The sequence below is a fragment of the Mustelus asterias genome, chromosome 14, assembly GCF_964213995.1.
Source record: "Mustelus asterias chromosome 14, sMusAst1.hap1.1, whole genome shotgun sequence".
Classification (NCBI taxonomy): Eukaryota; Metazoa; Chordata; class Chondrichthyes; order Carcharhiniformes; family Triakidae; genus Mustelus; species Mustelus asterias.
The window spans coordinates 55,027,006-55,054,468 of record NC_135814.1 but is presented as its reverse complement, the minus strand read 5'-3'; the positions used below and the strand labels follow the sequence as shown (position 1 = coordinate 55,054,468).

At 40.5% G+C, this 27,463-nt stretch overlaps 1 protein-coding gene across 2 annotated transcripts in view; it reads right to left on the bottom strand.

Annotated features, from left to right (window-relative positions):
• Positions 1-5,895: 5,895 nt before the first annotated feature.
• The window catches only part of LOC144503682 (mitogen-activated protein kinase kinase kinase 20-like), a 74,835-nt gene continuing 53,267 nt past the window's right edge, over positions 5,896-27,463 (bottom strand). For both annotated transcript variants that reach the window (XM_078228403.1, XM_078228404.1), the window contains exons 9-12: positions 20,072-20,146; positions 16,187-16,293; positions 7,821-7,956; positions 5,896-6,698 (exon numbers count right to left, since the gene is read on the bottom strand). In XM_078228403.1, coding sequence (XP_078084529.1) covers positions 6,378-6,698; positions 7,821-7,956; positions 16,187-16,293; positions 20,072-20,146 — 639 coding nt within the window. In that variant the 3' untranslated portion in view covers positions 5,896-6,377. The remainder of the gene's footprint in view (positions 6,699-7,820; positions 7,957-16,186; positions 16,294-20,071; positions 20,147-27,463) is intronic.

Sequence of the window (27,463 nt, the reverse complement as noted above, 5' to 3'; positions counted from 1 at the left end):
TAAAGTTTGAAAAAAGATTACATAATAGTGAAAAAATAACATTGTTTGAAAAATTAAATAATAAGGTAAGTTAGGCTGACTCACAGGCTGTGCTGAATTCAACATACGCATGTGCCAGTGAGACTATCAGAGATCCGCAGCTTCTTGTATGTGTGGAAATGCTACTTATCAGCTATTTCAAAGAATTTCAAACACAGTGCATGGCTAATAATCAAATCGAGAACGGCTTGGCTCGCCTTCATTGTGGGTCAACTAAAATGTCAATTAAAAAATTACTCTGGAATGCCCTTGGGGTGCTAAACATTTATTTTCTCCCGCCCTCCCAACGGTATCTTTGGTCAATAACACTGAGGAGTGTTATGTGAGAAACTGTATTATAACAGCAATCCAGAGGACACTTCGGGTTGGGCAGTTCAAGCTGGGTCAGGCTGATTGGGTCAAGTCAGGTGACATGGGGATCAAGGGTTGCTCAGAAAAAGATCATGCAGAAAATGTCATTCAGTGATTCTAATACTGCTATATTTAGGAACTTAAGATAAATGCAAAATACTACGGATGCTGGAATCCGAAACAAAAACAGAAAAATGCTGGAAAATTTCAGCAGGTCTGACAGCATCTGTGGAGGAGAGCCAATATTGGCTCTATTCTCTCTCTCTCTCTTGCTGAGATTTTCCAGCATTTTTCTGTTTTTGTTATTGCATATTTAGAAACTTGCTTGCACTAGTTTCAACTAGCTATTTTATTAGTATTTGAAATTACTTCTGTTTTCAATGCACAGGATCTTTAGAGTGAATCATTACTGTATTCAAAGTCTTTTAAAAAATTCAACAGCAAATATTTGACAAGTATGGCACTTTGACTCCATCTTCAATTAATCAACAATTACATTGCCCATGAGAGAACTAAAAAGAATTACCCATCTGAATACACAATTGAGGTTGGCCTTACTAACTCATGAGTGGTAAAACTGGGAAGGACTTACAAGGGCCAGCCTCATTTTGTGCTGGTGTTCATTCACTTCCTCACCAAGCAGGTTTGTACAATTTTGCTTATTCCTGCACAAACATTTTGGATGTTTTGATGAGAGTTACTTAAATGATGGACTGTTTTGGGATGAGAAATCACAATTGGTGATTTTCAGTTTCCATGCTGAAAGCAGGGTGGGGAATCACAGAACATGACATTTTCTGCATGACCTTTTTCAATATCATAATCAATTAAAAAAAGTAATTCTTCTCTTGCAGAGAAAGATTGTGCTAGAAAAAGCTAATTAACTTACTTAATTTAGTAATTAAGTATTACTTTAACACACGACCTAGTCTTGCTGAACCAACTATATTTGAACTAATAATTTCTCCCTTGTGAGGGAATTTTGAATTCAGTAGTAAGGCAGTTGATTCTTTGCTGTTTGTATTTTTAAAATGGGACTTGCAGAATATTTTTTTTTTAAAGGAGTCGATGGCCCATTAAAACAAGAAGGTTTTGGAGGCAGGGAAATGGTGTCAGGTTCGCTTACAAAGGTCAGGGGAATGCATCATGGTCACATTGTACTGACGGATGCCACAAAGTACCGAATTCTCGTTCTATTATATGGTGACTGTTTTCAATAACACACAAAACCCTTTCAGTTACAATACGTCATACGGTAAGCTAACTTTTGTCTCATCATTGAGAATAAAATGTTATCCTCATGTAAAATACCGAAACACCAGATATGCAAGGACGTGCAGCACTCTCTCTTCAACCTATCACTTGTTAATTGATCAAGAGATTTGCTTGTCTCAAGTATATTATTTATTTTATAACAGATCTGGAAAGTTACAGATGTGAAATAAAATCCACTGAAACATGTACAGAGAATGGAACGCTTTGTATTATTGGGAAATTGGAACACTAAAAGATTAGAATTACTTGCAATACAACACTAAACAATATCAATATAGCTCATATACATGTCAGCTGCTTTACCTGAATATATCTTAAAAATCCAAATTTTTGCTTTGGTTGAAGAAAGAAATTAACATCTGCTGAGCAGACTTTGTGCACAGTGGTGATCATTTGATTTGAAAGCTTCTGTGAAAACTCCAGCAGGCAGCAGTCAGATCAGCGTAATAAGTATTCTGCCTCCTCCCCAACAATAAAATTCAAATGATCTTTCTTTGCAATCCACAACTAAACACAATACTGCTCAGGGTGGAATTTAGCATGCAAACAAAAATCTGCAGCAACTCAGGCAACAGAGCTTATCACGAGAGGCGAGGTCAACTTTCATCTGGTTTCATTATGTTGTGATGTGGAGATGCCGGCGTTGGACTGGGGTGAACACAGTAAGAAGTCTCACAACACCAGGTTAAAGTCCAACAGGTTGATTTGGTAGCAAATACTATAAGCTTTCGGAGCACTGCTCCTTCGTCAGATGGAGTGGAAATGTGCTCTCAAACAGTGCAAACAGACACAAAATCAAGTTGCAGAATACTGATTAGAATGCGAATCCCTACAGCCAGCCAGGTCTTAAAGGTACAGACAATGTGTGTGGAGGGGGCATTAAACACAGGTTAAAGAGATGTGTATTGTCTCCAGACAGAACAGCAGTGAGATTCTGCAAGCCCAGGAGGCAAGCTGTGGGGGTTACTGATAATGTGACATAAATCCAACGTCCCGGTTTAGGCCGTCCTCATGTTGCGGAACTTGGCTTGCACCCTGGGCTTGCAGAATCTCACTAGCTGTTCTGTCTGGAGACAATACACATCTCTTTAACCTGTGTTTAATGCCCCCTCCACCCACATTGTCTGTACCTTTAAGACCTGGCTGGTTGTAGGGATTCGCATTCTAATCAGTATTCTGCAACTTGATTTTGTGTCTGTTTGCACTGTTTGAGAGCACATTTCCACTCCATCTGACGAAGGAGCACTGCTCCGAAAGCTTATGGTATTTGCTACCAAATAAACCTGTTGGACTTTAACCTGGTGTTGTGAGACTTCTTACTGTGTTCATTATGTTGTGCAGTGCAAGAAGGAAGATAAGATTAGCAGGTAGCGATACCCATCTTCTCCCGCTGATGACAATATTGTCCACAAGTCTTCACCCAGGTGATAGCTGCCTGGAAACAGGGAGGTGAATCTGGAAACAAATGATCGCAGCAATGGACAAAACAAGATAAAACTACACTGAGTGCGAAAAATGCACTTAATCTCTGTTAAAAATATTCCAAAAACTTAAAGGTAGAATATTTTGAATGTGACTGCAGCAACCATAATTACCCATCCACTCTCTGAAAAATATTTCATTAAGTGGGCACAAACAAGTTAGTTAAGGATAAAGCTCATTTATCACCAGTTTTTCCCCAATCCTTCACATTGTGGTGGTGGTCCATGGGGTGACAGCAATCAACCAGTTCTTCGCAAAGGTGATTATTTTCATATGTGAATCTAGACAATCTGGGCTCCCCACCGCTGTGACCTCCTCCAGCTTTATAACCTTCAGTGATTCTGTATTCCTCCAACTCTTCTTCTTGTGCACCTCCCATTATTGACGGTCATGCCTCCAGTTGTGTCAACATTAACCTCCAGCATTCCCCCCTTCCTCGATTCTTGTTCTACCTTTAAGACCCTCTTTAAAACCTACCCCTTTGACCAAACTTTTAAGAATCTCCTTCTTCGACCCCATTCCAATTTTTTCCTGGTTGCTCTTCCGAGAATTGTGTAGATATGCTGTACTACATTAAAGGTGTTGCGGAGATACAAGTTCTTTTTGTTTTGTTGTCGGTTAGCAGTTTGGAGCTGCAACCCTTGTCGATTTCCCTTTCTCTTACCAAGGAGCACACTGCGACCAATTGGACTGCCACCTGGTAAAACTAACTCAGCAAAGCCCAGTGGATGAATTTAGGGTCTTCTGCTTTGATTAGGTCAGTGTTCGATTAGGTACTTCTCTTTGCTACTGGGGGAGCTAACGTGAATTTAGACTGAAATGTGGAGAAATTGAACTTTTTCATACATTTGCAACAGATGAGTTAAATCCAGTAGGTGGCACTCACATCTATTGAGTATTCCACACTGACCACACATGTGGGTTCAGAATGACATCATTTTATTAATATTAAAGTAACAAAATGTTCTTCTACATTTTATTGTGTCCATCAAACACAAAGCAATGCACCAAAAAAGTTGCAGCTGAAAATCGTCAATATTGCCTCAATTTCAGATAAAAATGCCTTGGGATGTTTTAACATATTAAAGGCACTATATAATATAATTTGCTGTTGCTTTTTGATGCAATGTTTAGTTCAAATCATTCTTATTTCTAACACAAAAATCTGATGACCAATAGAGACAGCACCAATTACAATCATTCAGCCAAAAATATTTATGTGTTCTTAGGTACGATCTGAGGATTTGTTTTAATACTGATTGGAACAGAAAAAGCAGTCAATTAAATTCAATATTCTTTCATGAGGAGAAATGTTCCAACAATTCTATTGCCAGAATGGTTAATGCTATAAGACAAGGTAATATGTGTTATAAGTAATCTATAGCGGACCTAGATACTACTTTAATTTACAATTTGATGGATTTATATTAGACCAAGATGATGAGCAGTATCTTTAAACGCATTGCTATAGTTTTGGATTTGTAACAAGACAAAATAGGAGAGATGTTTCCACCCAGTGTTACTGAATCAGCTGGGAACAGCAAATATCAGACATTTGGGCAGATTAGGTGGCAGTACATGCCTGGAAATGAAACCAACTCCATTTTCCGTCGGTCAATTTAAATGTAGGATCAGTTCTAATATCCTAATAAGTAAATTTAAGGTATTAAAAGGTTAAATCTGATTTTAATGATGGTTTTGATTAACCACATGTGCAGAAATCAATGAATGATCTATGAATGACAAAGTAGAGAAGGAAGTGTTCACATTACTCATTTTTATTCCCCTATGATACTTTGTGGCTTCTTATTATGATGGCCAGAACACTCTAATTGCTTAGTTAAGACTCCAAGGTCATCCTGGCTTAACTTTCTCTTAAAATCACAAGTAGAATGATAACACAGGATTTTTAGTTGGCAGTATAAAACTTGGCTTCAGTGATATTTTCACTCACTCTCGTGTCAACATCAGCAATTATAGAGTGCTCTGACCACAGGAAAAAGTAACACCAGAGGAAGCAAAGGAAGCAAAATTGTGAATGCACTAAAATATATAACTGAACCATTGGGGCTTGTTCCCTTTGAAAATAAGTAAAAATTAGGTTTGTGGATTACTGTGTTTCGATCTTGTGCCACTGATTGATGGCAATATACATTTTGTAGTTATTTGCTGTAAATATACGGTAAGCTTTGTTTAAATCCCAATACTAGACCAGGATAGCAGCTTTCAGCAAATCTGCATTAAAACACGACAATCAAAATAGCAGTGATGAGATCGCCGAGCATTTGGTATTTATTTGTCAGAAATATGTAGGCAATCAACAATGTCCCAAATTAATATAACTTTCTATTTAATTAGTGTTCAGACACAAAATTAAAAGTAAAAACATCACCTAGTCTTCCATACCAGTCAAGATGTTTGCTTTACATTATTGTGCAGAGGACAGGTCTCAAAAATGGCAGAAACTCCAGCCCATTAACAATTTAGAACCCTAGATACTGATGTACTGAGCAGTGGAAAATGCAGAGATATCTCTCACCAACTGAGCTAGGAAGATGACCACACTCCTGTTAGAGCAGTAACTGTAACTAGGCACCCATCGTAAAGCAGGGTTGTTTAAAAGCATGGGTTTAATAGCTGAGCATTAAATAAAGTGAAAATAGTATAAACAGTTTGGAAAGGTAGGCAGACACCCTATTGTTTTCAAATGTATTCCCCAGAAGGAAAGAGAACCCAGACAACAGTGAATAAGCTACTAAATTAAGTTTATTGAAAAAGGAAATAGAAAATAGGTAACACACAACACAGAAAAGAAGTCCACATCAAAACAGCCCTTGATAAATGTTAATACTCTCAAATGTTGTATAAATAGGCTTCAGGTATATCAAAATTATTTTTAGCAATGAAAACTCAATAATGAAATACTTTACTTACAATTATCTTTCAACTTTTGAATTCTTAAATTTTAGAACATTTCTTTTCATAAATTCCTTTTCAGTGGTTGCAACACTTCAGTGTTTTGATCGATATTCTAACAAAGTAACAATGCTTCAATTTTTGCCATGCATACAATTTCTGCTTTGAAAAGTACTGTAAGCTTAGAGCATAAATAAGGCGCTAGCCTCAAAATTAATATTTGTACTGCTTAGAATTGTTGTGGAAAACAAATAAACAATTCATTAGTTTAATACAATTTGTTGCTTTAATAATGTTCAAAAACTTCTATATGATTAATCACCATCATGTGACCAATGATCAAAATCCATCGTCATATTGATTTTTTTCCCCTTTCTGACACAGGTGGATTTGGAAGAATTCTGTTTGGCTTGCATATCTATCTGAATCCCAGACTGCATGACAGGTCCTGCTAGGTCCATAGACAGCATATTGCCAAAACCTCTCATCATTTCCTGCAGACTTTCATTCATGCCATCTACCTCCCCGTTACTGGTAGCTTTGATCTGACATGACATCTCTGTACTGTTTGACTCCTCTGTCTTAGATTCATAGAAAGACGCTTCAGAAAACTTTGCAGTAATAGGTAAGAAAGGCTAAGTGAAAAGAGGAGAAAGACCACAGATGAACACCAGAGCAAAAATGATTAAACATCAGTGTTGGAAAATATTAAGGAAAATATTAAAGGTATTTCTATCTTCGGTTAGTCACCATACATTCTTAATCTTCCAATAAAGTTTTCCTCCGTGTATTAAGGGTAATACTACCAGTCAGTCAATTGTATTGGGAGATTTGTCATAACCACTGTGTCAGCACATTGTTTTCTCCTTGGGTACCCCAGGCAACTTTTTCATGTGTTTTGTAACAACTTAATAAGTTTGCATTTACTGTAATCAATCAGTTCTCCTATTTTCTCCTGGATATTTTTGATGAACACTTATATTACTTTTCTTAATGACATAACAGAACAAACAATAGAAACAGAGTTGGACCATTTGTTTTCATCATTTGTATATGTGGTTACTAACTTTGGTCTCATAATTTCCTCATATAATAGCTCTTAAGAGGGAATTGCATGAGTTCTGATGGTGGTTAAAGTAGTGTCCCCTGCATTTATGATGATCTTCCCTGGAAAATGTTGCAGGGCCAATATGCACGAGGACAACATTCTTTTTATTTGTGACAGTCTGTGTAAAGGATGTCAATCTTGGAACGTATACAAATGCTGAAACTAAGGTTTTTGTCTACAAGGGCTTTTTCAATTGCCTAAACTTGGAGATAACTAAAAATATTTTATCAAATGCTGTGTAACAAGTGGATAAATGCAGACATAAATTAATTTTCTCACACTTACAGGAATACCCCATTACAAAAATGCAGATAGAATCGAACTTGAGCAAACCAAAGTGGAAACAATGGGAAACACATAAAGCAGAAGGCTTCCAGAGCTCAGATGTCAATATGTTCTCAAAAGAGCAGAAGACCTCAAACTCTGTCCCGTTTTTGCTGGTAAAGTAAATTACCCATCTTACACGCAGGAGAACAAGTGAAGAGTTACAATTCTATTTTTTAGCTGTGTATTGGGTGATTTTTTAAAAAACCATTGTGAATAGTGAGTAATAGTAGCATTAAAAAAATCCTAGTTAGGTCATGCAAAATCTGAATAAGGCAGTAAGTGTACATCTAAAGGCAGTAAGTATATAGCTATGAACACTTACAGGAGCACTGGACTGTTCCACCAACTTTTGCTCCCACATTTTCAAACGCCTTTCTCGTTCCTTCAACTCCTGTTCTTTTGTGCTCAAATCTCGTTCAAGTTTCTTTAGTCTTTCCAAAGTGGCCTCTATTTCACATCTGTCGGAAACAATCACAGCACTCGCTAATGAGAACAAATTGTTTTGGATTCCTACTTAAATTCTAATTAAATTTCACTGACTTCCTAGGTAATCACACACCAGCACTGGGTTGGTGCCACAAATTTTGAATTCACCACAATGTACTAACATATCTTACAGATTATAAATATATAAACAAAAATGATTTTTATGGTACCATGATTTTTTTTTTAGTACCATAATTTATATGTAAAACAGGTTAGGAGCAGAAATTTTGTAAAGAATCTTTCTCAGAATGGCATTGTAAAGTGATCATAACTAGGATAGTGTATTCTGGCCACAATCCCCATTCATGTCATGGAAGGTAGATACTGGTGTTATTGTGAAAGTGCTACACATAGTAATCTCAGGCTATTTCAAAGCAACAATTTTAAAGCAGAAAACTATCAACAAGGTTAAAAAGAAATCAACATACTTCACTTAGGAATACATGATATTTCATCAGAACTGCCTTTATATAGGGGAATATAACTATAAATATGTAAAGCTATGGCCCTAAAAACTCATAAATTTTGTGGGAAATTCCATATTTTGCATCTAATTTCTTTATTTCAATATCTCATCTCACCTTTTTGCTGACTCGTTTTCTATAGTTGTGTTTTATAAATACAAAAGTAGTTTTTGTTTTACACAAGATGTCAAAGAGGACATCCAGCAGCACGCTCCGCAATACATCCACACTCTACTGCCATTCATACCACCACACCAAGTAAACTCTCCCACCTCACATAATCTCCCATTGCTTCAGTCTAGTGTGTTTCTCGCATCCTTTGAGCATGCACAGCTTGGATATTTGGAATAGCTGAGCATTTACATAACACTGGAAAATTAAGGTTATAGGGGGAAGGATGTTAGAACAAATTTTGTAATTAAAAAGGTGTTGAATTTTTGCTGTGTTTCTATGAAAACGTAACTGAAGTTCCCCAATGTCATTGCTCACTGCCAGAATACAACAGCTGGCTTTGACTCGCTGAGACCATTCTGGAGCAATGCATGTGATGTCCATGTTGAGAAATAGATTGCCATCTCTCATAGCAGGCAGATGCTTCTGATTGGTTAGTATTGATGTAAAAATCTATAAATATTGGTGACATCTTTTCATTTGCCCTATCATGACTGTAACTTGAAACTATGAGCAACTGAACCTATTCAACTTAGCTACTCAAATTTTATGAGTTTTACTGTTTTCTATTGCTGGTTTGTTTTAATACAGCAGAAAGAAGGTTTATAATTGCTGCATTTCCTATTTTCAGACATCTGTTTACCTTGAGCTTTAAATTTTAACAAACCCTTCACTAAGATTTAAAGATGGCCCAGTTTAAGTACTGACTGTGTGGACTGATTCCTGTGTCTAATTTTAGCAGCCCTGTAATTGTGCCAGCTGAGGTCAGCTACCTCCACACAGATCAAGGATTGAAGCTGAGAGCTTCTTGGTCTCCATGGCCCAGTACCATACCAGGCAGTGCATTACTCACTGAGCTGTTGGGAGAACAGAAGCCTGTATGTTTTAAAGGTGAGTAGATTGTATATTTCCCAATAATCGAAAAGATAAATTATTTTCCTACATCTGCTGGTGCCAAATCTGTTTTTTTTAGTCTAGCGAAAGTCATCATAAAAAAGAAATTAATTAAAAATATATGCTGCTGGCATGCCAGTGATCACACTGGAATTAAATAATTGCATTTCAGAACACACACATGGTATGAGGTAACTGTAATTTGTCACCTAACCATTATGTCCTGCAGGCTACGATATTAACATGAAAATATCACAAATTTCATACAATTTGTTCTTTAATGTTTAAAAAAAAATGATGCGCCAGACTTAAACAGCCTACAATTTTCACAGCTAAGTGTCAAATTATCTCCTATAAACTTATCCCATACATGGGGATTACTGCAATGGTTTATCTTGCAGCCAGTGCTATTTTGTGCACCACTCTTAACCTGCAAAGAATCTCTCCCATAACCCAACTGAAATGGTTAGTACCTTCCTTACTCATCACCATACCTGTCCCATTCTCTACCTCTATTGCTCATCATTTTCATTATCAAGTTTAATCTATGTCCCCGTCAATATTCTGCAACTTATTTTTCTTTAAAGAACCATTTTCTTTATACTAGTTTCTCTTGGAATAACTACCACAACACCTTTTGGGGGGGGGTCTACCCATGCCGGATTCTCTGCCATGTCAGCGGCAAAATATACCACTGCAAAACACATCTGGAACAATGTGGTTTGCAGATGTCGGGACTCATCTGAACAATGCCTTGGGTGGCCTGTGGAGTTTGGAATGGAGACCGCCAGCAATCCTAGACCACCACAGCAGCGGGTGGGGGAAGCATCTACAGGTGAATGTTCCCGATTCAGTATCATCGAGGAATTCCATCTTCCAGCCTCAGAGTGTTCCTGGAGGTCCATCTTCTTTTTCAGGAGGCCCATCTTCTTTCTTCAATAGTGGGTCAGCGATGTAGAGCAACGTTTCAACATGGTGCCCGGATACAATAGCAGACAATGTGTCATGAGGCCCGTCCTGTCACAAAATACAACGTCAAATTCCCGGTTGCATAATTAATGAGGTTGGGGTCAGAAGATTTGGTGTGGTTTCCTGCCAGCCTCCGCAGTGAGAAACAGTCCACGCTCCAGCCCTGGCCAAGAGACTTAGTTCCCGGATTGGACAGTTCCACCCTGGAAGTCCATTTTTCCCTGAACTGATCTCCAAATTCAATTTTCCACATTGACCATACTCCGAATCCCTTCCTGCTTAGTTATTGTACAGAAATGGGACCATGCTGTCCAGACTACTGCTTCATCAACGTTACTCATGAGTTACTGTACCTAGCTTATCACTGCAAGGTTAAGGCTCGTAAATTCTCCAAAGTGGCGGATTGCCCGTCAGAAGTGAATTACCTTCATTTGAAATCCAAAGCATCTGTCTCACCCGGCCTTCTTGACTGAGTGAGACTGAAACAACAAAGCAGCCCAGGGGCTCCAGCTGCAAAAGGAGTGCAACGAAGGAGGACATGCCCTCATTTTACAGCACTAGCTGCCATAAAGCAGGTGAGTTTTAAGGGACCGTTGAAAGGGAGAAGATAGATTTCAAAGGTAAAAGTGAACAGGATGTGGGGTGGGGGTTTGGACATTGGTGAGGGGTCCTCTGGGGGTCAGGTGTGGGGGGGGGGGTCATTTGGAGTTTAGGGTAGTGTGGGAGATCCCCTAGAGGATTGGGTGTATCGTGCTGGGCTTGGTCTGGGTGTTTAAAATAGTTACTCTTATGTTAGAAGTGTTTTTTTCCTTCTAACTCTTTCAGAGTAACCATGGGTGTAAAACTGGCAGAACCATCCGAACAAAGTTAGCAATTTAAATTCCAGCCCAGCGGAATTGTCCTGGAGAGGTTATCCCTTCTAGAAAATTGCCGGCTAAATCCTTACTTCCAAGAGGGAGTCCCCAGTGCTTCTTTGAGGTCACCCCCAAATGTGACATTGGGAAGCCAGTAAGTTATGGCCCTAAGTTTGTTAAAACCACTGTGCCAAACTTGTAAACCCAGGTTGTCATGTGCCACAAGTGGTGGTTCCCAAATCAATCACATCTTTGAGGAAAAGTGTTGTGCAGGAAGGAAAGCAGTCTTGATTTTGTGCACCTTTTAATAATTCTTGACCAGTCCTGCACTAATAATCATCAGGGTGGGCGGGGTCTCAAACCTCTCTACTGGGGGGAGTTAGAAAATGTTCGTAATTGGGAGAACAATGAATTAACTTAAATAATTAAGTAATTATTTGTGGGATAAACGGGTTAACATTTAACTATAACACATGATATTATATATATTGTTTTTCCAGACTTACTTTGATAGAATAGAATAGAATAAGGGGTGGGATTCTCCCCAAAAAATCTGAAGTGTCGAATTTGCGTGAAAACTGGAGTAAATCCCACTGGTTTTTTCAGCGGGATTTGAAAAATGAATCTCCCACACTTTGTGCACTCAGAGGGCACTGACATGAATATCACTAAAATCAAGGCTGGGGCCTATTCCCACTGAAGAAGCTGGCAGCATAGCGCTCAGCGGGCCACTGCGCTTTTGCCGATCTGCCAGCGCTGAAATCGGGGCATGTGTAGTAGCCCCACACAGCCAGCCTCACCCCCACCTGGCCCCGCCTCCTTGGCGCTGCTTGATGCCCAGTGAACAGTGCCAAGGTGCACCTTGGGCATTGGTACTTTACCCCTTGGGCAGTGCCAGGGGGCCAGGCTGGCACTGCCAAGCTGGCAATGCCTGGGGAACTCCCCCCTTACCCACGACCTCTTGGGGGTGGGGGGGGGGGGGGGCCTCAATTGCCCTCCATTCACTCCAGCGGGGTGGGACCGTCAGCTCCCCGCTAGTGAAGAGCTATTGTAAAACCCTGCTGGAGTGAATCACTTCTGGTGGGGGAGGCAAGGGTAGTGGGCCTGGAGACATCAGTCCCACACTAATTACATTTAAATCACTATTTGCATAATTTATACAGCTCCGCGCCAAGGCACCGGAAATCCGGTGGCTGGAGACGTGCGGAGGCCATGGTGCCCAGCGAGAAGCCTGCTACACGGCCACCGCTGGAGTCTCCCAGCCCACTGCACTTTAACATACGGTTGCATGATTTCCATCATTGTTTTTGGGATCATATTCCCCAGTCAGAGGCATTTTCCCCAAATGTGCCTGGTTTGTTTCTCAATGAGCCATTTACCAAAAGCTTTTTATTTAAACAGGACTACATTTTACTAATTGCAACACCCATTTCATCCACCATCGTTAGAATCAACTGTTTCTGTTCCTGCTCAAGAAATTTAGTTTACTATTTTAATCTTATTAAAGTTATGAATAATTGATCTAATCAATCAAATAATTTCTGCATCTCAGTCCTGACCCAATCTTTAAAACAAGGAATTATAATGTGCAATAAATTAATCACAATAACAACCTGCACACTTTAGAAGGCATGACGCAGATGTTATACAGTATACAGCTGCAACATGCAAACCATGCACTGCTCATTGGTCTCCGCTGAGTCACTGCCAGTATGTTTTCAGCACTGAGCAATGCTATTTATATGGTCTCATGTGACACATAAAAATAACTCTTCACCTCATGCTCACATTCACTTTTTCCATTCAGACTGTAAATGTTTGCTATAATTGATTTTCTTGATTCGACAATTTGATTGCAGAACTTTCATGGAATGTATCAACAGCCCATTTGCGTTGTTCTACTTCTAATTAACCATTTTCTTCTGCCAGGTTTTTCTTTCTATGTTGACCATGGCTGCTGTCAGAACGTAGTTCAGAATTAACCGACGCCTAGTACAATGCCAGTAATTACTTAAAACGAACCTGAGCGAGAACCATTGAACAACAGTGAGTATTTATTACAAAATGTAGTTAGCTTCCCAGTCATCCACTGATACCTGCAGCTGCCACATCAATGGAGCCCAACAATAGTTAAACATCCTGCCAATTGGTCATTCCGAATAATTTCAACATCCTCCTTTGCCTTCATCTCATACATCTGTAAATATTCTGCTGTGATTTTCTTTGAGTAGTATTTCCCCCACCCCAATAATTTTCAACCCTCCTTTTCTGAAGACACTAGGTGGGATTTTCCACTGCCTCTGCGGCTTGTTTTATGGCAGCGGAGGCTGCCCACTACTGGCCGGTGGCGGGATCTTCGGATCCCACCAATTTCTCACCACAGGAAAACCCACGGCGGGGGTTTGCCATCAGCAGGAGAATGGCTGGAAATCTCGGCCACTAACTGGTTCAATAAGTGGCAGCCACCCTCCAATACCTCAACCAAGTGACCATTTTTCAGCTGTGAGTTCAAACTGTAAGTGCTGGTAAGATTTTCAACATGATCAATACTTCAAAATTCATGTTGGTTCAGAAGAAAGTAATGGAAACAGATAATGACCAACTGCATCAACCAAGGCCAATATCGATATCGTTTTTGCTGTGTTCATGATCAAAGACTTTCCAACGTACATTACTCCAAATGTGGACTCACTAATTTCATGCATAATTCAAGCATAACCTCCCCACCTTAATATTCAATTTCCCTCAATAAACAATAACATTATTTTCTAATTACTTGCTGTACCTGTATACCAGCCTTTTTGTGATTCATGCACTAGGCCACCCAGAACCTCAGAATTCTGCAATCCCTTATCATTTAGACATCAGCTTTTTTATTCTTCCTGTCAATATTGACAATTTCAGTTTTGCACATTATGCTCCATTTGCCGGATCTTTGCCCACTTGCTAAACCTACCTGTGTCCCAAAGTAGCCTTCAAACGTCCGCTTCACAATTTACTTTCCCACCTATCTTTATATCATCAGCAAATTCAGCAACCATACCTTCAGTCCCTTGATCTAAGTCATATACACAAATTGGAAAAAGTTGAGGCCCCAACATTGATCCCTGTGGCACACCACTTGTTACATTCCACCAAACAGAAAAATACCCATTTATGGTTACCCTCTGTTTTCTGTTAGTTAGCCAATCTTCTATCCATGCTTATATGTTACCCCTACACTATGAGCTTTTATTTTCCACAATAACTTTTGATGTGGCACCTTATCAAATGCCTTCTGGAAATCTAAGTACAGTACATCCATCAGGTTCCCTTCATCCACAACACATGTGTGACTCCTTCAAAGAACACCAATAAATTGCTTAAACATTATTTCCCTTTCATAAAACCATGTTGACTCTGCAGAGTCTGCTTGCTAGGGCCAACCCCAATCCAGAAAATTGGGATAGGCCCTAGCAAACATTTTGCACTGTCAAGCCATTCTGATATAAATCCAAAACAATTGAGGATCTATGAAATCCTTTTTTTTATTTTATTGATTGTGGGACATGGGCATTGCTGGCTGGGCAGCATTTATTTCCCAATCCTAGTTGCCCTTGAACTGAGTGGTTTGCTAGGCCATTCTCCTTGGAGAGACGTAGGATGAGAGGAGACCTAATAGAGGTATATAAGATGTTGAGAGGCATAGATCGGGTGGACTCTCAGAGGCTTTTTCCCAGGGTGGAAATGGCTGCTACGAGGGGACACAGGTTTAAGGTGCTGGGGGGTAGGTACAGGGGAAATGTTAGGGGGAAGTTTTTCACACAGAGGGTGGTGGGCGAGTGGAATCGGCTGCTGTCAGTGGTGGTGAAGGCAAACTCAATAGGGTATTTTAAGATACTCCTGGATGAGTACATGGGACTTAATAGGATGGAGGGTTATAGGTAGGCCTAGAAGGTAGGGATATGTTCGGCACAACTTGTGGGGCCGAAGGGCCTGTTTTGTGCTGTAGTTTTTCTATGTTTCTATATACAATCCCTCAAAGGTGCTAAGGAGATAGTAATTAATTTTACAAGCATCACTCAATTATTCAGACTAAAGCTGAGTTAATAACATTTTTGGCAGCACAGGTTAGACAATCACAATCCATGACTCCTCCCATAATGACGATAGTTTCACCGTTCCAGGCAATCATCATTTGTGTTTATTATTTCAGTTCAGTAACTATTAAGATTGTTAAACATAAATGGCAAAGCTGAACGATGACTAGGAATTGTGGGATATTTAAAGCTACTTTGTGGGATTAAAGAATCAAGTTAATTTCAAAGTGATAATCTTCATGTAGGCTGCCAAAAAGCATGAAAATATGAGTTAAAGCTATCAGTACTTAACCTGTTTATATATTTGGGATTTTGAAATTGCAGAATAATGTTTCCGTAGTGATAGTGTGCTATTGACAGTAGGTGTGTAATACCCCTGAAGCCGACACACACTAGGGGCGGGATTTTACAGCCCCGCTCGAGCGAGACCGGAAATTCCCGCCCGAGGTCAACGGACATTTCCGTTTTCTGCCGCTCCGATTCTGTGGCAGGTGGGGAGATAGAAATCTGGCATGTAAGGGAGACAAACTCACTTTTTACATTGCAAAAGAAACAACATAAAACACAGGCTTTTCTCGAGAAACCCTCAATTCACACAATAGATAGCTGCACTCACATATCGCAAATCTCGGTGTGTCGTTTTTCGAGTACCATACCAATGATACAGAAACAATAGCCCAATTGTGGTATTATTTCCCACATACTCCAAAGCTTAAAGGCTTACTTGATTAAACTAACCTTAATACATGCTGAAAGAGGATACAAGCCTACCTCCACTGAGCTTTATTGTGCAAGAAGGAATTGCACTGGTCTGGAAGTTTGCTGTCATGTGACATAATTTCAAGAATCCCCAAGATCTGCTTAAAGTTTGGCCTTCTCTGTAGAAACCAACAACAAGCAAACATAAATTCAGCAATCAAATAACTTCTTCTGCTGTGCACAATGTCTTCTATAAATTTAATGTAAATGAAAGATAAGGATGTTGATAGCTGGCAGAAACATACACATTGTACAAAAGTTGAGATGCCCCATTACTGACTGACCATAGATTGGTTGGTGCAAAGACTGATACAACAATAAGTAGCATGCAAATGACCATAAAGTCACAAAGAGACGTTGACAGATTTTTTTGCAGATGCAGTTCAGTATTCAATCATCCCTATTGGACCAAATAAATGTTAGATAGTGCAGCTATCTATTATCATTTAACAGTGAAGATCCGAAGAGATTTAGGGGCCCATATACAGCCATCATTATAATGTATTAGATACAATAAATGTTAGCCTTTGTAATTAAAAGGGCAAGCATATAAAAGGGGAGGAAACTTTGCCATAGCTACACAAAATCCTGGTTGGACCATGTCTTGCGTAGTTATACAGTTTAGGGCACTGTACCTCAGTAAGGAGATACTGGCCTTGGATGCAAAACAGTGCAAATTCATCAGAAGGTGACAAGGGCTCCAAACACTGGATTGTGAGAAGGGATATGAACTAGGATTTGCAACAAATATGATGTTTAGAAGATTGTTCCATTTCGGGACTGTGTCTTTAATTTGGGATATACATGAAGGTGGCATGTGACTTGTTCTGAAGTCTGCCTAACAATAAGCCTGGATGATGTGGCCATTAAAAAGGAAGCCCAGACTGTTTTGATGGAAGAAGGTGCAAGATGTTCACACTTGAAGACAACTGCAGCAACATTTGTATCTACTGTAGTTACACTGCTAATCTCTGAAGTTCAAGGAAGGTGTTGAGAATGTAAATAGTTTTGCTTTAAACTGACTATTCGCTACCAATATAAAAGAGAAGTGAGGTCTTAAGGAGAGTTAATCAGCATTTCTATCTGGATATAAGGTGCATGTGATTCACTTTGTCGTAGAGATGGGCTTTGAGAGGGGAACGGTTTCTAAGATATTCCTGAAAATTCACAAAAGCAGTCTGCCAGGATCTAGGTGAGACGGAGCAGTTACAGGCTGAAGTCTCCAAGGTTTATCATGCAGGATTTGGTATAGTAACACACGGCCGGATTAAAAAGACCAGGTTCACGAGGATTTGAAATGAGACTGGAAAATTCGTCTAGTTTGTGGTAAAGGGAAAATGATCAGGAAAATCCCACAGTCTGAAAGACAATTCAGTGGTTAAATGTTATCAGGCTCCAAAAGGAAAGGAATAAATGTAAACCCGCAAGAATTTTGAAATACTTTGGACTAGATTCATAAAAATAGAATGACCATTTAAGGGACAGTGCAAGGCATACCGACAAGGTAGGTTTTTTAGTTGCGTTAAGAGTAAAAGGGGAAAGTTCTGTTCTGTAGTTTAAAGTATTAGTTGTCTACAAGGGTGTTTGGTTGTACTGCTTTTAATCTGTTCATTATAGTAAAAGTCTTAAAATGTGAAATCTTGTGTCATCATTTCAACTGGAAGCTTGAACTTCTTTTTTTCAAAGTTATCAGTCTGTAGAGAAATCATAACAGCTTGTATTCCATGGAATAAAGAGTGGTTTAGGGGAGTTTGAAAGATATGGATATAAAAATATAGAATGCAGTACAAGGAGGAAGCTATTTGGCCCACTGAGTCTGCGCTGTCAACAATCCCACCCAGGCCCTATCCCAGTAACCCCAAGTATTTATCCTGACACTAAGGGGCAATTTAGCATGGCCAATCAACCTAACCTGCACATCTTTGGAACGTGGGCGGAAACCGGAGCATCTGGAGGAAACCCACGCAGACACGGGGAGAACATGCAAACTCCGCACAGATAGTGACCCAAGGCCAGAATCGAACCTGGGTCCCTGGCACTGTGAGGCAGCAGTGCTAACCACTGTGTGACAGCAGTGCTAACCACTGTGCCACCATGCTGCCTGGATATGAGAAAAATTTTAGCTGGTAGGGGAATCTAGGGCAAGGGGACACAACCATCAAATGAGAGCCAGCACCTCTGGGGAGAACCCATTAAATAATTCTCCATGCAAAGAATGGTAGAAGTGTGGAAACCACTGCTACAAAAAGCAGTAGATGCTAGTTCAATTAAAAAGTTTAAATCTGAAACTGATAGAATTTTGCTAGGCATGGTTATTAAAAAAAAGACTTTAAACCAAGGCAAGCGGATAGAGTTAAGATGTAGATCAGCCATGCTCTCAATGAATAACGGAACAGGCTGAATGACTATTCTTATGTTCCTATTTAAATTAAACAATTTGATTATTTATGGATAATCATATCACTGAAATCTTTGATTTTCTTAAAATCATTTATACCTTTTAGCCTTAAAATAGTGTGTGGAGGCTATTGCTTTTCTACAGTGTCAACAACAGTGACCAACATTGCAGGGTCTTTTAATCCACTTCTGCAATAATCACCAACAAGTACAACAGTGTGGTTACTGTGATTGACAAATTGGCAAAGAAAGGAAAGTGGATGCTAAAAGCGCTGAATTCTAACAGCAAGGAAAGGAAAAGGAAATGCCAGAGATACTTCTTGCTTTAAATAGCCATGTGCTGGATATAAAAACTGCAAATGTAAAATATCAGCATCTAAAATGATTCTGGCAAAGACCACCAGAATCAAAAATTCTACTGGTCCTATTCTGTTACAAGAGCACAGCTGAGAGTGAAAGCCCAGGTCTCCTGTTGGTAGCTGCTCTCATAAATGTAACCTTCATTATTGTGACAGCAGTAGACCACTGCTTTGAACAAATTTGAAAGCTGCCAGATTCACTGGCCCCACTTCTGGCTTATAAATGTGACTTGTGACATAAATATCAGCAGCAAGAGTCCAGTGCACCCACGCTAAATGGTGAAGCTCTTGTCAGTAATTTTCTGCAAGAACAGTACTAGGTTTTTCAGATACTGGATGCTGATTGTATTTTTATGGGAGGGAAATGTGGAGTTTTAGTAACATTAGCTTCAAGAAGGATAGTGGCAGCCCCGAGGTGTGGCATGCAGCCAATCGCGACAGCAGCCCACTTAGAACTGATGGAAACTAAGAGCCACAGTGACACCATTCTGCTGCAGAAGGAAACAAGGCAGTATTCTCAATCAGACCTCCCTTCGACTTATGGAGAGCCACATTGTGTGATTAACATAAATGGGAGTTAAGAGCCCATGAAGTTTGGTACAATGCAATATGATTGCAAAATAAAAGCACCATTTCTGAGGTTGTAGCCGAGAACCACAGCTGTTGTACTCTTTACACTTAAAACACAGTACACTGCTCTAACTCAAAATCAGTGCATTTTTGGAACATTGCACAAGATGTTTCTGGCTGTGTGAAAGAACTATGATTAAAAATGGTTACATTTGTTAAGCCCATCAACATTTTTGGAAGTCTAAAACAGAGGTACGGAGGTCTGCATTGTCATGTATTATTGGGACGTTAAGGGCACTTTTATATACAACATGTGATTCCAGGAATGGCTCACAGGCAGAGATCTTTCACCACTGAGGAGTGGTCTCTTCCATTTATCTCATTTATAGAAAGTCGAGATTGTTGGCAGCTTTGAGGACCCATGAAAATGTGGGTTTCCAAAGGCTGCAAATTTTGTACTACATAATGCAGTAGCAGCAGAATCTCCCTAACAGTACCCTCCCCTCAAAGCAACTCGGTAATCAATATCATTTCTTTGATGTAAAAATAAATTGAAGATCTCAGTACTTACTTTGGGATCAGTTTCCCAGCACTGGCGCTGTAGTTGTGCAAAACTGGCAGGACAGCCCTTCGGAATGGTCAATCTCTGTCATAAGAATAGCACAAGTTTACACACACGTTTAAAATAATGTTAATAAGCTGGGAATTTTTTCAAGTTGCTTCCCTCTAGAAGACAGCAACATCCTACTGCAGTATGATTTCAAGGGTACTCAGGTTATTTCATTTTTATAAATTTGTTCAAAAGACATGAACATCATGTTGGTTAGAATTGTACCAAACCCTAAGAAAGAGGGTTATGATTATTGGAGTCAATCATTTAGCCCCAGGACATTGCTGCAACAACAATTGTTGCCCATCTTTAACTTGCCCTTGAGAAAGTGGTGGTGGTTCTTAAACTCCTGCAGTCCACATGGTGTTGATAACACCCACAGTGCAGTTAGGAAGGGAGTTCCAGATTTTTGACCCTGTGACAGTGAAATAGCAGCAATATAGCTGCAAGTTAGGATGCTGTGTGATTTGGAGAGGAACCTGAGGTGGGGATGTTTCCATGCACTTGCTGACCTTGTTCTTCTAGGTGTTAGATGTTGAGAATTTGGAAGCTGCTATCAAAGATCCTTGGTGAGTTGCTCCAGTGCATCTTGTAGATGGTGTACACTGCTCACTGTGCGCTGGTGGTGGAAGGTGTGAATATTTTTGGATGGAGTGCCAATCAAGCGGGCTGCTTTGTCCTGAATGGTGTCAAACTTCTTGAATGTTGTTGGAGCTGCACTCATCCAGGCAAATGGAGAGTATTCCCCCACACTCCTGACTTGTGCCTTGTGGATGATGGACAGGCTTTGGAAAGTCAGTTACTTGCCGCAGCATTCTTAGCTTCTGACCTGCTCATATAGTTACTGTATTTATGAGGCTGCTCTGGTTGTCTTTCTGATCAATGGTAACCCGCAGGATATTGATAGTAGGGGATTCAGCAGTAATAATGCCATTGAATGTCATGGGGGAGATGGTTAGATTTTCTCTTGTTGGAGATAATCATTGCCTGGCACATCTGTGGAGCAACTGTTACTTGCCAGTTGTGAGCTCAAGCCTGGATATTGTCCAGGTTTTGCTGCACATGGGCATGGACTGCTTCAGTATCTGAGAGTCACAAATGGTTCTGAACATTGTGCAACCAGTGAGCATCGCCACATGATGCAGGAACGTCACTGCTGATGGTTGGTCCTAGGACACTAACAAACCTGAAAAACTCCTGCAGCAATGTCCTGGGGCTAAATGATTGACTCCAATAATCATAACCCTCTTAGGGTTTGGTACAATTCTAACCAGTGGAGAGTTTTCTCACTGATTCCAGACTTCAATTTTACTAAGGCTCCTTGATGCCACACTTGTTCAAATACTGCCTTGATGTCAAGGGCAGTCACTCTAACCTCACCTGTGAAATTCAGCTCTTTTGTCCAGAGAAACTAGGAGTAGACCATTCAGCTCTTCGAGCCTGTTCTGCCATTAAATATGATCATGGCTGATTCTCTATTTCAATACCATTTTTCAATACCTTTCTTCCCATACCCCATGATGCCACTAAAATCTAAAAAATCATCTATCCCTTTCTTGAATACATTCAGGGACTTGGCCTTCACAGCCTTCTGTGGTAGGGAATTCCACTGGTTCACTACTCTTTGAATGAAGAAAATTTTCCTCATCTCAGTCCTAAATGGTCCACCCCTTTACCTGAGACTTTGTGTACTGGTTCTAGGTTCCCCAACCAGAGAAAACATCTTCCCTGCAACCAATCTGTCCAATCCTGTCAGAATTTAATACATTTCAATCAGATCTCCTTTCATCCTTTTAAACTCTGATGAACACAAGCCCAGTCGAACCAATCTCCCCTCATGGGACAGGCCCGTCAACCCTGGTAGCAGTCGAATGAACCTCTGCTGCATTTCCTCTGTGGCAAAGATATCCTTTATTAGGTAGGGAGACCAAAACTGCATGTAATACTCCTGGTGTGGTCTCACCAGGGCCTTGTAAATCTGCAGTAAGACATCCCCACTCTTGAACTCAAATCCTTCTGCAATGAAGGCCAACATACCATTTGCTTTCCTAATTGCTTGCTGCACCTACCTCTCTACTTTCACTGACTGGTGTACAAGGACACCCAGATACCTTTGTACATCCACACTTCCCAATATATTACCATTGGTTTGGTCTAAGGTTATAATGAGATTTATCTTCAGTGGTGAGCTTTCACAGAGTGGGCTGGTAAACTGTTTAATTTTGCAAAGCATTACTACCAAGTCTGTGTTCCCACTTAACAACAATCTGTGCAACTTCCTGCGAGAATCACTGGATGCCAGTTGGGAGAGAGTGCTGGCCAAATTTCCCCTTTCTACCAAGAAACATTAAACCAACTCCATCATCTCCACATGTCAGGTAACTCAGTATGGACTTGCATCATAGTTGTGATGTTACTACATGGCTGGTCAGCACACCACATGATAGGCCGGGATTTTCCACTCCCGATGTCGTCAGGCAGATTTGGCGACAGAGGCAGAAAATTTTGCGAGAACTCTGAAATCGACATAAAGGTGTAACAAGATTGTCCCCTGCCTCCGTCAGTGACAGGGCACGTTTCCTGACATTCAACATCGGGAACATTCACATTCATTAACATATTATCAGGCCTTCACGCCCAAATCATCCCCTTCATCCCGTCAGAAAATATATTCACGTCAGCGTGTCGGCAGAACGGTGTGAAACCCAAGCACCCAAGGCACGCACCTGACAAGCAGATCTCCCAGGGGAGTTCAGGTGAGCGCAGCGCTTGGGAGGGTGGGGGGTCATGCCTAAACACTGCCCTCTGGCACACCAATTTTCCTTCATAGCAAATGGTCAAGAATTTGGTTTGACTTTGTGTCACATTAGTCACAGGAAGAAAAACAACTAACCACAAATACTGAACACTCGAAATTTAAAAATGCTGGATATATTCAAATCAGTCATTAATTGAATATTTTCAACAGAGATCCTTCCTCAAAATTGAGTTTGAACAAAGAGCCATGATTCAAATGTGTGTTTCTATTTTTCTGCCGGATGATTAATTCTTTTTGGTATCTGTAAGTAATATTAGTGAGGTTCCACTGTACATTTACACTTTGCTAATGGATCTCCTGCAATCAGGGCTATGGGCCAAGTGCTGGCAGATGGGAATTCAGGTGTTTCTAATGTGTTGGTGCAGACTCGATGGACCGAAGGACTTCTTCTGTGCTGTATGATTCTATGAATACAGTTTATCGGGGCGGCACAGTGGTTAGCACTGCTGCCTCACAGCACTCGGGACCCAGGTTCGATTCCCGGCTTGGGTCACTGTCTGTGTGGAGCCTGCACGTTCTCCCTGTGTCTGTGTGGATTTCCTCCGGTGCTCCGGTTTCCTCCCAGTCCAAAAGACGTGCTGGTTAGATGCGTTGGCCATACTAAATTCTCTCTCAGTGTACCCGAAGAGGCGCTGGAATGTGGCAACTCGGGGATTTTCACAGTGACTTCATTTCAGTGTTAATGTAAGCCTACTTGTGACACTAATAAACAAACCTTACTTTAACTTTTTACTTTATGTATTTTAAGGATGGACAATAAGGCAGTATTGCAGGTTCTGAGTACTGGAGACCCTGTAACTAACATTAAACCAGGAACAAAATGCAATGAAGCCCAGGCCCACTGCTGAGTGGAGCTGAACAGTGCTGGTTCAGGTAGTGCTGTTGCCGCAAGGAACATTCAAATAGAGACCGTGACATGTGCCATGACCTCCAAAACATCAGTCCTGCCAGAGGGTGACAGCTAAAAGGGCCATTCTGGGAACTATAAGCCAGCAGCGGCCTGTGCTTCCATTCCTTTTAAACCTATAGCATAAAACACTTTATTTATACTATCATACAAGGTAAACAAACAAATCTGTCCATTCAATTTTTGTATGAAGTTCACCCATTTTAAATATCAATCCAGCCCCAAAAAATTAATCATTTGCAAACTGTTCAGCAGAGCATTATGTAAAAAGCAGAGATATTTAAATACGAGGATCATTGATTTGTACTTCAATAAAGCAAAAATAATGTGTTTATTTATATAACTGCATTACTTTGTACTATACAAAATAAGGTCCCAATATCTTATCTGTCCCCTCAGCTTTTTAAAATTTGATACGCCAAAAACTATATCCAGAAATATGTTTTAAGAATTATACATTTATATGTAGACCCACATACATATGACATAAATTTTTGTTACATTTTGATTACACCGTGTTTGTGCAATGAACACAATGCAGCTGAGTGTACAGATGTTTTGGCATTATCCTGCTTCCATTGAGAGCAACAAGGAGTCTTGGTTTTCGAGATGAATTTGGCCTGGAGATTGGAGGAAGGGAGTTCTATATTTCAACGGCCATATTGTCTGGAGCTGATGACATTAGTGGATAGTGGGTTGACAGGAAGGGCAGCTTGTGTTGAATGAAATCCAAAGAATAGGTCCCACACTGGTTGATACTTCCCAAGGTTAGATGGAGGCCACATATACTCCTGTTTGGATTGGAATATATCTTGAGTAAGGAGACCAAAACTATACACATTATTTTTACTGTGGTCTCGCCAAGATCCTGTGCAGTTGCACTAAGATTTTTCTACTTTTATGTTCAATCCCCCTTGTAATATAGGCGAGAACCTCTGGCATTAGTCTCCCCAATTACTTGCTATACCTGCTTTTTGCAATTCCAAATAAACCTGTTGGACTTTAACCTGGTTTTGTGAGACTTCTTACTCTGCTTTTTGTGATTCATGCAGAATGTCACCCAGATCCCTCTATACTGCAGCATTCTGAGCCTCTTCATTTAAATAATATTCTGCTTTTCTATTCTTCTGAACAAAGTGGACAACCTCATATTTTCCAATGATATACTCCATCTGCCAAATTTTTGCCCACCCGTTTAACCTATTTATATCCTTTTGCAGACTTGGTTTCCTCCTTGCAACTTGCTTCCCTACCTTTCTTTGTATTGTCAGCAAGTTTGGCTAAAAATATTAAGTTTCTTCATCCAAGTCATTAATATAGAAGATAGATTGTTGAGGCCCCAGAACTGAACCCTGTGGCACCCCACTGGTCACAGTTTGCCAACCTTAAAATGGCCCATTTATCCCAACTCTCTGCTGCCCGTTAGTTGGTCAATCCTCTATCCACACTAATATTTTACCCCAACACTTGATGGCCTTTTCCTGGTCAGCCTCATTTTTAGGTTGACGGGCAGATGACAGCTTAGAAGCAGAAAAATAAAGTAAGTTCGATCTCAGGCAAGGGGGCCTCCACCAGAAGCCCCCTTCTGACTGAGGCTTCCTCCTCTTAAGGCCCTGTGACGTGCAGACCCCCACTCCCCCTCCCAAGACCCAGATTGACACTTCACACTCTCCAGATGTTCCCTTCTCTGCAGGCCTGGGATCCCTGCCACTTATCTGTCCTCCAGGTTATGGGACTTAGTGACAGGGAGCTCCCTGCAGTGCCTCTTCTGACCACTGCAGCACTGTGCCTGGAGGGACTGGAGAGCTGCCAACTAATCTGATTGGCCAGCAGCTCTCCAAGTTGGGATTTCTTCCTCAGTGAGGGATGGCAATCCCACCTTATGCTGGTCAATGCTTGTTAGAGTGTAATATGGCGTCAGAGCTGCTGAAGCTGGCGGGAATGTGTTTCAAGCTCCCATTTTTGGCCATGATTTCCATTTCATAAATCATGTTGACTCTGCTTGATTGCATTATGATTTTTTAAATATCCTGCTACTACTTCCTTAATAATGGATTCCAGCATTTTTCCAATGACAGATGTTAGGCTAACAGGCTTATAGACTCCCACTTTATTTCCTCCCCTTTCTTGAAGAGAAGTTTTACATCTGATTTTCCAATTTGTTGGGATCTTTCCGAAATCTAAGGAGGGAGGGATTTTTTTCATGCTAGTTTCCAGGTACGTTAGCCTGCTCATTGCAATGGATCTTCAATATCCAGTGGGCAGAAACCCAACATCTACTGAGTTGGCTCTTCAGTTCTTGTAAGGTCATGGTCATAATGGTATGACTGAGTGCAGGAATACGACCAGTTTATAAATAGGTGATTGATACCAGCCATGATTTTTGCTGAAGGATTCATGCATGAGTCACAGGGTCTGAGCTGTCCATCAACAATGTCCGATATTGAGAAGGGTAAAAATCCCTCAAGATCTGTTCTAGAAAAAGGAGGTGCTGCTATTGGACTCATGGCCTTTTACCCTCCTAGAAATAGTGTAGATACAACTGGCTGTAGGTTGTAGAATGGTTAGAGATGTACCTATTGGAAATAGACAGAGGAAGCAGGGGACATTGTTTACCTATATTTTCACCACATCCAGGAGTGGCAAAGAGGTGAAAGTTTTATTTAACACACAGGTTTTACCAAGCTATCTGAAGGTGGTCATAGAGGTTAGAGTCATAGAGGTTTACAGCATGGCCCAACTTGTCCATGCCACCCTTTTTTTTTTAAACCCCCAAGCTAATCTCAATTGCCCACATCCTTCTATACCATCTTACCCATGTAACAGTTTAAATGCGTTTTAAAAGACAAAATTGTACCTGCCTCTACTACTACCTCCAGACACTCACCACCCTCTGTGAAAAAATTGCCTCTCTGGACACCTGTATCTCTCCCCTCTCACCTTAAACCTATGCCCTCTAGTTTTAGACTCCCCTACCTTTGAGAAAAGATATTGACTATCTAGCGGATCTGTGCCCCTCATTATTTTATAGAGCGCTACAAGATCACCCCTCAGCCTCCTATGCTCCGGAGAAAAAAGCCCTAGTCTATCCAGCCTCTCCTCATAACTCAAACCATCAAGTCCCGGTAGCATCCTAGTAAATCTCTTCTGCACTCTTTCTAGTTTAATAATATCCTTTCTATAATAGGGTGACCAGAACTGTACACTGTATTCCAAGTGTGGCCTTATTAATGTCTTGTACAACTTCAACAAGATGTCCAAACTCCTGTATTCAATGTTCTGACCGATGAAACCAAGCATGTCGAATGTCTTCTTCATCACTTTGTCCACCTGTGACTCCACTTTCAAGGAGCTATGAACATGTCCCCTAGATCTCTTTGTTCTGTAACTCTCCCCAACGCCCTAACATTAACTGAGTAAGTCCTGCTCTGGTTCAATCTACCAAAATGCATCACCCCACATTTGTCTAAATTAAACTCCATCTGCCATTTGTCCAAATTAAACTCCATCTCCCACTGGCCCAATTGATTAAGATCCCGTTGCAATCGGAGATAACTTTCTTTACTGTCCACAATGCCACCAATCTGGGTGTCATCTGCAAACTTACTAACCATGCCTTCTATATTCT